Consider the following 12388-nt stretch of genomic DNA (forward strand, 5'->3'; position numbering starts at 1 on the left):
CATGACCCCTTGGTGACCTCCCATGACCCCTTTGAACCCTGGTGACCCCTGTAACCCTCTGGTGACCCCTGTGATACCCCATGACCCCCATGACCCCCTGGTGACCCCTGTGACTCCCATGACCCCTGGTGTCCCCCTGTGACCCCATGGTGACCCCCCATGACTCTGGTGACCCCCAACGACCCCCTGGTGACCCCCCCATGACCCCTTGTGACCCTGGTGACCCCTGTAAGCCCCTGGTGACCCCCTAGTGACCCCCACAACTCTGGTGACCCCCATGACCCCTGGTGACCCCCACAGCTCTGGTGACCCCCATGACCCCTTGCTGACCTGTTGACCCCACGGCCCCGGTGTCCTGTGGTGTCCCCAGGGCCGCGTTCGCTCCCACCGTTCGTTTCCGGGTGCGCAGCTCCTACGGCCGCCGCTCGGCACAGGCCACCCGTGAGTCACGCTGGGGCCTGGCCCCTGTGTCCCCCTGTGTCCCCAAGGTCCCCCTGAACCCCATCCCCCTGGCCCCTGTGTCCCCTGACCCCTGTGCCACATCCCTGGCCCCTGTGTCCCCCTGTGTCCCCTGATCCCCTGACCCCACATCCCCTGTGCCCCTGTGTCCCCTGTCCCCAGGTCCCCCTGACCCCCATCCCCCTGTCCCCTGTGTCGGGTCCCCTGAGCCCACATCCCCTGTCCCCTGTGTCCCCTGTGTCCCCTGTGACTCCCATGCCCCCTGGCCCCTGTGTCCCCTGTGTCCCCTGTCCCCTGAACCACATCCCCCTGTCCCCTGTGTCCCCTGACCCACATCATCATGTCCCCCATGGCCCCATCAGGCCACCCATGAGTCACGCTGGGCCCTGGCCCTGTGTCCCCTGTGTCCCGAACCACGTCCCCTGTGCCCCTGTGTCCCCCATGGTCCCCTGAACCCCTATCCCCTGGCCCCTGTGTCCCTGAGCCACATCCCCCTGTCCCTGTGCCCCCATGTCCCCTGACCCCCATCCCCCTGTCCTGTGTCCCCTGTCCCCTGAGCCACATCCCCCTGTCCCCTGTGCCCCCTCTTGACCCCCTCGCCCCTGAATCCCCATGTCCTCCTGACCCTCTCCCCGTCTCCCCATATCCCCCAATACCTCCTATCCCCCATCGTCCCCATGTCCCCCATATCCCCTATTGCCCCCTGTGTCCTCCGTGCCCCCGACCCCCGTGTCCCCTCCTGACCCTCCCCAATGGCCCCTCCTGACCCTCCCCATGGCCCCTCCTGACCCTCCCCATCTCCCCATATCCCCCATTCCCCATACCCCCATGTCCCTCCCGTCCCCCCACCCCCCGCCCCCGACCCCGTGTCCCCTCCTGACCCTCCCCCAGTCTCCCCACTATCCCCCCATATCCCTGCATTCCCCACCCCCGTGTCCCCCCCCCTGCCCCCCACACCCCACCCCGCCCCCCGTGTCCCCCACACCCCCGTGGGCCCCCCCGACCCCCTTTCCCCCTTTTCCCCAGTGAACCGTCTGGGCATCAGCGCGGAGCTGAAGGAGAAGCTGCGGGACGTGCTGGTCGAGCGGCACCGCGTGGCCCTGGGCAAGACCCTGGGCGAGGTGGGTGTCCCGACCCCAGGACCTCAGGACCCCCGGTGCTGGAGGGACCCCCGGGGCTGGAGGGACCCCCTCCCAACAACCCCCAATCCCACAGGGGAGTTCGGCTCGGTGGTGGAGGGGCAGCTGCACCAGGAGGGCGGAGTGCTCAGGGTGGCCGTGAAAACCATGAAGAGTGAGCGCTCAGACAGCACCCCCACCCAAAGCACGGACCCCAGGACCCCCCGACCCCCTGACCCCCCTGACCCCCCATCCTCTGCAGTCGCCATCTGCTCGCGGGGAGCTGGAGGATTTCTGAGCGAGGCCGTTTGCATGAAGAGTTCGACCACCCCAACGTCATGAAGCTCATTGGTGAGGGGACCCCCCCTCGGGACCCCCCCCAAACCCCTGGGACCCCCACAAACCCCTGGGGATCCTCAGCACCCCTGGGACCCCCCAAACCCTGGGACCCCCACAAACACCTGGGACCCCACAAGCCCCTGGGAACCCCCAAACCACTGGGAACCCCTCAAACCACTGGGACCAACCCATCCCCCTGGGAACCCCTCAAACCCCTGGGACCCCCACAAACTCCTGGGGATCCTCAGCACCCCCTGGGACCCCCTCCAAACCCTTAGGAACCCCCAAACCCCTGGGCACCCCCAAACCCCAACGTCATGAAGCTCATCGGTGAGGGACCCCCCACCTCAGGACCCCGGAGAACCCCCAAAACCCAGGACCTCCCCAAACCCCAGGGAACCCCCAAACCACTGGGACCCACCCAACCCCTGGGACCCACCCAACCCCTGGGACCCCCCAAACCCCTGGGCACCCCAAACCCCAATGTCATGAAGCTCATTGGTGAGGGACCCCCCACCTTAGGACCCCAGGACACCCCAAAACACCCGGGACCTCCCCAAACCCCTGGGAAGCCCCAGGACTTCCCCTAAAACCCTGGGACCCCTCAAAAGCCCCATGGCACCCCAAACCCCAATGTCATGAAGCTCATCGGTGAGGGACCCCCACCTCAGGACCCCTCAGGACACCCCAAAACCCCACGACCCCCAAACCCCTGGGAAACCCCCAAAGCCCAGGACCCACCCAACCCCCTGGGAACCCCTCAAACCCCTGGGGACCCCCAAACCCTGGGAAAGCCCCAAGCCCTGGGGACCCCCAAACCCTGGGGACCCCCAAACCCCTGGGAGATCTTCAGCACCCCTGGGACCCCCTCGAACCCTTGGGACACCCCAAATCCTTGGGACCCCCAAACCCTCTGGGGATCCCTGACCCCCAGAGGTGTCCCTGCAGAGCTGGGGGGACTCGAGGGGTCCTGAGTCTGACCCCCAGGGGTGTCCCTGCAGAGCTGGGGGCTCAGGGTGGGTCAGGGGTCGGGCTCAGTGTGACCCCAGGGTGTCTGCAGAGCTGGGGCTCAGGGTGGCTCAGGGTCCCAGAGGTCTGGGTGTGACCCCCAGGGTGTCCTGCAGAGCTGGGGGGTTTGGGGGGCTCAGAGGGTCCCAGGGTGTGACCTCCCAGGGGTGTCCTGCAGAGCTGGGGGGTCCCGGGGGTCCCGGGTGTGACCTCCAGGGGTGTCCCTGCAGAGCTGGGGGGTTTGGGGGCTCAGGAGTCCCGTGGGGTCCCGGGGTTTGACCCCCGGGGTGTCCTGCAGAGCTGGGGGTTTGGGGGTCCCAGGGGGTCCCAGGTGTGACCCCCAGGGTGTCCCTGCAGAGCTGGGGGCTCAGGGGGTCCCGGGGGTCCCGGGTTTGACCACCCCCAGGGTGTCCCTGCAGAGCTGGGGGCCTCAGGGGTCCCAGGGTTGTCCCAGGTGTGACCCCCAGGGTGTCCCTGCAGAGCTGGGGGGTTTGGGGGCCTCAGGGGTCCCAGGGGTCCTGGGGTGTGACCCCCCAGGGGTGTCCCTGCAGAGCTGGGGGGTTTGGGGGTCCCAGGGGTCCAGGGTTTGACCCCCAGGGGTGTTCCTGCAGAGCTGGGGGGCTCAGGGTGGGTCAGGGGTCCCAGGGTATCCCAGGGTGTGACCCCCCAGGGGTGTCCCTGCAGAGCTGGGAGGCTCAGGGTGGCTCAGGGGTCCCGTGGGGTCCCAGGTTTGACCCCCAGGGGTGTCCCTGCAGAGCTGGGGGGCTCAGGGGGTCCCAGGGGTCCGAGGTGTGACCCCCAGGGTGTCTCTGCAGAGCTGGGGGCTCAGGGGTCCGGGGGTCCCAGGGTGACCCCCAGGGGTGTCCCTGCAGAGCTGGGGGCCGAGGGGCTCCCCGCCCCCATCGTCATCCTGCCCTTCATGAAACACAGGGACCTGCACAGCTTCCTGCTCTGCGCCCAGCCTCGGGGACCCCCAGGGTCAGTGCGGGCATGGGGAGTCATAGGGGGTCCTGGGGAGTCTCACAGCTTCCTGCTCTGCGCCCGCCTCGGGGACCCCAGGGTCAGTGCTGGGGATCGGGGGTCCTGGGGTGGTCCAGGAGGGTCCTGGGGGGTCCTGGGGGGTCTCACAGCTTCCTGCTCTGCGCCCGCCTCAGGGACCCCAGGGTCAGTGCGGGCATGGGGGGGTCATGGGGGGGTCTCACAGCTTCCTGCTCTGCGCCCGCCTCGAGGACCCCAGGGTCAGTGGGGAATGGGGGGGTCAAAGGGGGGCTCAGGATGGGTTGGGGGTCCCCGAGATGGCTCAGGGTGGGTTGGGGGTCCCTGGGGATGGTTCAGGAGTATAATTTGGGGTCTGTGCCCCCCCAGGCGCTGCCCCCGCACCCTGGTGGGGTTCATGTGGGACATCGCGGCCGGGATGAGTTACCTGGGGAGGTGTCTGGGTGGGTTGGGGGTGCCCGGGGGCTCAGGGCAGGTTGGGGGTCCCTGGGGGCTCAGGGGTTTAATTTGGGGTCTGTGCCCCCAGGCGCTGCCCCCAGCACCCTGGTGGGGTTCATGTGGGACACCATGGTCGGGATGAGTTACCGGGGGGCTCAGGATGGGTTGGGGTCCCCGGGGTCCCCAGGGGTATAATTTGGGTCTGTGCCCCCAGGCGCTGCCCCCCGCACCCTGGTGGGGTTCATGTGGGACATCGCGGCCGGGATGAGTTACCTGGGGGGGTCCAGGATGGGTTGGGGGTCTCAGGGGTGGGTTGGGGGTCCCTGGGGGCCCAGGGTTTAATTTGGGTCTGTGCCCCAGGCGCTGCCCCCCGCACCCTGGTGGGGTTCATGTGGGACATCGCGGCCGGGATGAGTTACCTGAGCAGCAGGAACTGTGCACCGGGACCTGGCGGCTCGGAACTGCATGTGGGGACAGGGGGGGCTCGGGGGGCTTGGGGAGCTCAGGGGGACAGGGGAGGCTCGGGGGCTCAGGGGACGGGAGGGGATGTGGGGGTCTCGAGGGGGACGTGGGGGCAGAGGAGGCCACGGAGGGACAGGGGTGGCTCCGGGGAGAGGGGGAGCTCGGGGGGTCTCGGAGGGGCTCGGGGGTCTCGGGGGTCTCGAGGGGGCTCAGGGGGGCTCGAGGGGGCACGGGGGGGCACGTGGGGAAAGGGGGTGGCGGGGGGGATAGGTTAAGGGGTGATGGGATTTGGGGGTGTCAGGGTTATTTGGGGTTAATGGGGTCTCCCTGTCCCCTCCCCAGGCTGGACGAGCACCTGCGGGTGCGGGTGGGGGTGATGGGGTGATGGGATTTGGGGTTATGGGGTGATGTGGTGATGGGATTTGGGGTTAATGGGGTCCTGTCCCCCCATCCCAGGCTGGACGAGCACCTGCGGGTGCGGGTGGGGGTGATGGGGTGATGGGATTTGGGGTGTCAGGGTTATTTGGGGTTAATGGGGTCTCCCTGTCCTCCCCAGGCTGGACGAGCACCTGCGGTGCGGTGGGAGGTTATGGGGGGGTGATGGGATTTGGGGTTATGGGGTGATGGGATTTGGGGTGTCAGGGTTATTTGGGGTTGATGGGGTCCCTTTCCCCCCAGGTTGGACGAGCACCTGCGGGTGTGGGTGGGGGTTATGGGGTGATGGGATTTGGGGTGATGGGATTTGGGGTGATGTGGTGATGGGATTTGGGGTTAATGGGGTCTCTTTCCCCCCAGGCTGGACGAGCACCTGCGGGTGCGGGTGGGGGTTATGGGGTGATGGGATTTGGGGTGTCAGGGTTATTTGGGGTGATGGGGTCTCTTTCCCCCCAGGCTGGACGAGCACCTGCGGGTGCAGGTGGGGGTTATGGGGTGATGGGATTTGGGTGATGGGGTGATGGGATTTGGGGTTATGGGGTGATGGGATTTGGGGGTGTCAGGGTTATTTGGGGTCCCGGGATTTGGGGTTAATGGGGTCCCTGTCCCCCCCATCCCAGGCTGGACGAGCACCTGCGGGTGCGGGTGGGGGTGATGGGGTGATGGGATTTGGGGTGTCAGGGTTATTTGGGGTGATGGGGTCCCTGTTCCCCCCATCCCAGGCTGGACGAGCACCTGCGGGTGCGGGTGGGGGGTGATGGGGTGATGGGGTGTCAGGGTTATTTGGGGTTAATGGGGTCTCTTTCCCCCAGGCTGGACGAGCACCTGCGGGTGCGGGTGGGGGTTATGGGGTGATGGGATTTGGGGTGTCAGGGTTATTTGGGGTGATGGGGTCTCTTTCCCCCCAGGCTGGACGAGCACCTGCGGGTGCGGGTGGCGGATTTCGGGCTCTCCAAGCAGGTGGGGGGGTCCCAGTACTACCGGCAGGGCCGGGGGGCCCCCGTGCCCGTCAAGTGGGTGGCCCTGGAGAGCCTGGCTGACCGCGTGTACACCACCAAGAGCGACGTGGTGAGAGCACAGGGCACCCCCGGGGCCCCAAAATATCCACTGGGACCTCAGAGCACCCTCTGGGACCCCAAAATATCCACTGGGACCACAGAACACCCACTGGGACCCCAAAATATCCACTGGGACCCCAAAATATCCACTGGGACCACAGAACACCCTCTGGGACCCCAAAATATCCACTGGGACCCCAAAATATCACTGGGACCCCAGAGCACCCTCTGGGACCCCAAAACATCCACCGGGACCCCAGAGCACCCTCTGGGAGCCCAAAATATTCACTGGGACCCCAAAATATTCACTGGGCCCCAAAAACATCGACTGGGACCCCAAAACATCGACTGGGACCCCAAAATATCCACCGGGAGCACAGAGCACCCTCTGGGACCCCAGAGCACCCTCTGGGACCCCAAAACACCCACTGGGACCCCAAAACATCCACCGGGAGCACAGAGTACCCTCTGGGACCCCAAAATATCCACCGGGACCCCAAAACATCCACTGGGGCTCCAAAATATCCACCGGGACCCCAAAATATCCACTGGGACCACAGAGCACCCTCTGGGACCCCAAAACATTCACTGGGACCACAGAACATCCACTGGGACCCCAAAAATATCCACTGGGGCCACAGAACACCCTCTGGGACCACAGAACACCCTCTGGGACCCCAAAACATCCACTGGGACCCCAAAACATCCACTGGGACCCCAAAACATTCACAGGGACCCCAAAACATCCACAGGGACCCCAAAACCGTTCAGGGTGTGGGTGGATCCCAGTGGATCCCATCAGATCCCAGTTGATTCCTGTCCCCCCAGTGGTCGTTCGGGGTGACCATGTGGGTGGATGGGGATGGCTGTGGGTGGATCCCAGTGGATCCTATCAGATCCCAGTGGATCCCAGTTGGTTCCTGTCCCCCCAGTGGTCGTTCGGGGTGACCATGTGGGTGGATCCTGGTGGATCCCAGTGGATTTTGGTGGATCCCAGTTGGTCCCTGTCCCCCCAGTGGTCGTTTGGGGTGACCATGGGGGTGTCCGTGGGTGGATCCCAGTGGATCCCAGTTGATTCCTGTCTCCCCAATGGTCGTTCGGGGTGACCATGAGGGTGGATCCCAGTGGATTCTGGTGGATCCCAGTTGGTTCCTGTCTCCCCAGTGGTCGTTCGGGGTGACCATGTGGGTGGATGGGGAAGGCTGTGGGTGGATCCCAGTTGGTTCCTGTCCCCCCAGTGGTCGTTTGGGGTGACCATGGGGGTGTCCGTGGGTGGATCCCATCAGATCCCAGTTGGTTCCTGTCCCCCCAGTGGTCCTTCGGGGTGACCATGTGGGTGTCTGTGGGTGGATCCCAGTGGATCCCATCAGATCCCAGTTGATTCCTGTCCCCCCAGTGGTCGTTCGGGGTGACCATGGGGGTGTCTGTGGGTGGATCCCAGTGGATCCCAGTTGGTTCCTGTCCCCCCAGTGGTCGCCCGGGGTGACCATGTGGGTGGATGGGGATGGCTGTGGGTGGATCCCAGTTGGTTCCTGTCCCCCCAGTGGTCCTTCGGGGTGACCATGTGGGTGGATGGGGATGGCTGTGGGTGGATCCCAGTGGATCCCAGTTGGTTCCTGTCCCCAGTGGTCCTTCGGGGTGACCATGGGGGTGGATTTGGATGGCTGTGGGTGGATCCCAGTTGGTTCCTGTCCCCCCAGTGGTCGTTCGGGGTGACCATGTGGGTGTCTGTGGGTGGATCCCGGTCGATCCCAGTGGATCCCAGTTGGTTCCTGTCCCCCCAGTGGTCCTTCGGGGTGACCATGTGGGTGTCTGTGGGTGGATCCCATCAGATCCCAGTTGGTTCCTGTCCCCCCAGTGGTCGTTCGGGGTGACCATGTGGGTGTCTGTGGGTGGATCCCATCAGATCCCAGTGGATCCCAGTTGGTTCCTGTCCCCCCAGTGGTCGTTCGGGGTGACCATGTGGGTGGATCCCAGTGGATTTTGGTGGATCCCAGTTGGTTCCTGTCCCCCCAGTGGTCCTTCGGGGTGACCATGTGGGAAATCGCCGCCCGGGGTCTGACCCCGTACCCGGGGCTGGAGAACAGCGAGGTCTTCGAGTACCTGCGGGGGGGGCATCGCCTGGGGGCCCCCCCACAGTGCCCCCCGCACCTGTGAGTGACCCCTGACCCCCCCAAACCCCCACCTGTGACCCCTGGCCCCCAAAGCCCCCACAGTGCCCCCCGCACCTGTGAGTGACCTCTGACCCCCAAAAGCCCCACCTGTGACCCCTAGCCTCAAGCCCCACAGTGCCCCCACCTGTGGGTGACCTCCTGACCCCCAAGCCCCACCTGTGACCCCTGAACCCCAAAACCCCCACAGTGCCCCCGCACCTGTGAGTGACCTGACCCCCAAACCCCCACAGTGCCCCGCACCTGTGGTGACCCCTGACCCCCAAAACCCCCACACCTGTGAGTGACCCCTGACCCCCAAAGCCCCCACACCTGTGAGTGACCTCTGACCCCCAAAAAGCCCCCACACCTGTGAGTGACCCCTGACCCCCAAAAGCCCCCACACCTGTGAGTGACCCCTGACCCCCAAACCCCCACAGTGCCCCCGCACCTGTGAGTGACCCCTGACCCCCAAAACCCCCCACACCTGTGAGTGACCTCTGACCCCCCAAACCCCCACACCTAGTAGCCTCCCCGCACCTGTAGGTGACCTCTGACCCCCAACCCCCACCTGTGAGTGACCCCTGACCCCCCAAAACCCCCACACCTGTGAGTGACCTCTGACCCCCAAAGCCCCCACACCTGTGAGTGACCTCTGACCCCCAAAATCCCCCACACCTGTGAGTGACCTCTGACCCCCCAAACCCCCACACCTGTGAGTGACCTCCTGACCCCCCAAAATCCCCCACACCTGTGAGTGACCTCTGACCCCCCAAAACCCCCACACCTGTGAGTGACCTCTGACCCCCAAAACACCCCCACACCTGTGAGTGACCTCTGACCCCCAAAACCCCCACACCTGTGAGTGACCTCTGACCCCCCAAACACCCCCACACCTGTGAGTGACCTCTGACCCCCAAAGCCCCCCACCTGTGAGTGACCTCTGACCCCCCAAAACCCCCACCTGTGAGTGACCTCTGACCCCCAACCCCCTGCCTGTGAGTGACCTCTGACCCCCAAAACCCCCACCTGTGGGACCCTGACCCCCAAAATCCCCCAAAACCTGTGAGTGACCTCTGACCCCCAAAGCCCCCCACCTGTGAGTGACCCTGACCCCCAAAACCCCCACCTGTGACCCCTGACCCCCACTGTCCCCGCACCTGTGACCCCTGACCCTCCCCAACCCCCACACCTGTGAGTGACCCTGACCCCCAAAACCCCCAGTGCCCCCCAGCTGCAGGCTGACCCCAAACCCCCTTCCCCCCAGTTTCGGGGTCCCCCAGGTACTCCCTGATGCTCTGCTGCTGGGCCCCCATTTTGGGAGTGCTCCCCATTTTGGAGGGTACTCCTCCCATTTTGGGGTTCCCCTCTCTCCCTGACCCCCATTTTGGGGTGCCTCCTGACCCCCCATTTTTGGGGTACTCCTCCCATTTCTGGGGTTCCCCTCTCTCCCCTGACCCTCCCATTTTTGGGGTGACCCCCTGATCCCCCCAATTTCGGGGTCCCCCCCAGGTACTCTCTGATGCTCCGCTGCTGGGCACCCATTTTTGGGGTGCTCCCCCATTTCTGGGGTTCCCTCTCTCCCCTGACCCCTCATTTTGGGGTCCCCCCAATTTCAAGGTCCCGCAGGTACTCTCTGATGCTCCCGCTGGGCCCCCATTTTGGGTGCCCCCTGACCCCATTTTTGGGGTTCCCCTCTCTCCCCTGACCCCCCCATTTTTGGGGTTCCCCCCCATTTTTGGGGTCCCCCCAGGTACTCTCTGATGCTCCGCTGCTGGGCCCCCATTTTGGGGTTCCTCTCCCCTGACCCCCATTTTTGGGGTCCCCTGACCCCCATTTTGGGGTTCCCCCATTTTTAGGGTCCCCCAGGTACTCTCTGATGCTCCGCTGCTGGGCCGCCATTTTTGGGGTGACCCTGACCCCAATTTTAGTTCCCCTCTCTCCCGACCCCCATTTTGGGGTCCCCTGACCCCCAATTTCGGGTCCCCCATTTTGGGGTCCCCAGGTACTCTCTGATGCTCCGCTGCTGGGCCCCCATTTTTAGTGTGCCCCTGACCCCCATTTTTGGGGTTCCCCCATTTTTGGGGTCCCCCAGAGTACTCCCTGATGCTCCGCTGCTGGGCCCCCATTTTTAGGGTTCCCCTCTCTCCCCTGACCCCCCCATTTTTGGGGTGTTCCCCCATTTTTGGGGTTCCCTCTCTCTCCTGACCCCCAATTTTGGGGTTCCCCCATTTTTAGGGTCCCCCAGGTACTCTCTGATGCTCCGCTGCTGGGCCCCCATTTTTGGGGTTCTCTCCCTGACCCCCATTTTGGGGTGCTCCCCCATTTTTGAGGTTCCCCTCTCCCCTGACCCCCCATTTTTGGGGTCCCCCCAGGTACTCTCTGATGCTCCGCTGCTGGGCCCCCATTTTTGGGGTTCCTCTCTCCCCTGACCCCCCCCATTTTTGGGGTCCCCCCAGGTACTCTCTGATGCTCCGCTGCTGGGCCCCCATTTTTAGTGTGCCCCCTGACCCCCCATTTTTGGGGTGCCCCTGACCCCCAATTTCAGGGTCCCCCATTTGGGGTCCCCCAGGTACTCCTGATGCTCCGCTGCTGGAGCCCCCATTTTCAGGGTGCCCCTGTCCCCCATTTTTGGGGTTCCCTGGCCCCCCCATTTTTAGGGTGACCCCTGACCCCCATTTTTGGGGTTCCCCTCTCTCCCTGACTCCCCCATTTTGGGTTCCCTAATTTCAGGGGTCCCTCCAGGTACTCCTGATGCGTGCTGTGCCCTCATTTTTGTGCCCCTGACCCCCATTTTTGGGGTTCCCCTCTCCTGGCCATTTTGGGGTCCCCCATTTTGGGGTCCCCCAGTACTCTCTGATGCTCCGCTGCTGGGCCGCCGACCCCGGGACCGCCCGACCTTCGAGGAGCTGGGGGGCTCTGGGGGCTAGCCCTGCAGGTCTCCCCCCTGCCCGACCCCCGCCGCCCCCACGGACCCTCTACGTCAACATGGCCGAGGGGGAGGGGCGGCCAGAGGGTGGGGAGGGCTCCGGCAGAGCCCCCTCCCTCGCCCCTCCCCCGGGCGTTACGTGCTCTGCCTGAGCCCCCGAGCAGGGGACCCCCAGCCCGGCCCCCTGCGCCGCCTCCGAGGAGGGCGGTGACGTGGGGGTCCCCACCCGCCCCACCCCCCTCCCCCAACCCCCAAAAAAGCTGCCGCACTGCCAGGGACGCCCCCACCCCTTCCGATCCCCCTTCCTCCAGAATCACGGACTTGGGGACCCCCAGGGTCAGGACCCCCAAAGGACAGAGACACCTCCAAGGGTCAGGACCCCCAAAGGGACAGGACCCCCAAAGGGACAGAGACCCCCAAAGGGACAGGAGCCCCCAAAGTGGTCAGGACCCCCCAAGGAAGGGAGGTCAGGACCCCCAAAGGGTCAGGACCCCCAAAGGGACAGGACCCCCTCCAAAGGAAGGGACACCCCAGGGACGGCCCCCAAGGGTCAGGACCCCCAAGGGACAGAGACCCCCAAAGGGACAGGACCCTCCAAAGGGTCAGGACCCCCCTCAAAGGAAGGGACCCCCAGGGACAGCCCTCAAGGGTCAGGACCCCCAAAGGGACAGGACCCCGCTCCAAAGGAAGGGACCCCCCAGGGCGACCCCACCCAGGGACAGGACCCCCAAAGGGTCAGGACCCCCAAAGGAAGGACACCCCAGGGACCCCCCAAGGGTCAGGACCCCCAAAGGAAGGGACACCCCAGGGACTCCCCCTAAGGGTCAGGACCCTCCGAGGGACAGGACCCCCAAGGGATTAGGGGAATTCCGGGACCCCCTCCCAAGAAGACAGGACCCCCAAATGGGAGGGACCTCCTGAGACGCCCCCTCCCCAAATGGCATCAGGGCATTCCCAGGGACTTCACCCCCACCAGAGGCACAGGACCCCCGCCCC

General features: G+C 65.3%; 1 protein-coding gene across 1 annotated transcript in view; it reads left to right on the top strand.

Annotated features, from left to right (window-relative positions):
* LOC126643643 (tyrosine-protein kinase receptor UFO-like) overlaps window positions 1-11544 on the top strand; it is a 29624-nt gene extending 18080 nt beyond the window's left edge. The window contains 12 exon segments of the mRNA XM_050322156.1: window positions 371-441; window positions 1486-1586; window positions 1680-1752; window positions 1840-1890; window positions 1893-1928; window positions 3536-3551; window positions 3783-3902; window positions 4290-4363; window positions 4786-4825; window positions 6164-6323; window positions 8330-8466; window positions 11313-11544. Of these exon segments, the coding sequence (XP_050178113.1) occupies window positions 371-441; window positions 1486-1586; window positions 1680-1752; window positions 1840-1890; window positions 1893-1928; window positions 3536-3551; window positions 3783-3902; window positions 4290-4363; window positions 4786-4825; window positions 6164-6323; window positions 8330-8466; window positions 11313-11544 (1111 nt within the window).
* Window positions 11545-12388: the final 844 nt, after the last annotated feature.

This window comes from Myiozetetes cayanensis, unplaced genomic scaffold (genome assembly GCF_022539395.1).
Source record: "Myiozetetes cayanensis isolate MyiCay16 unplaced genomic scaffold, myiCay2020 scf274, whole genome shotgun sequence".
Lineage (NCBI taxonomy): Eukaryota > Metazoa > Chordata > Aves > Passeriformes > Tyrannidae > Myiozetetes > Myiozetetes cayanensis.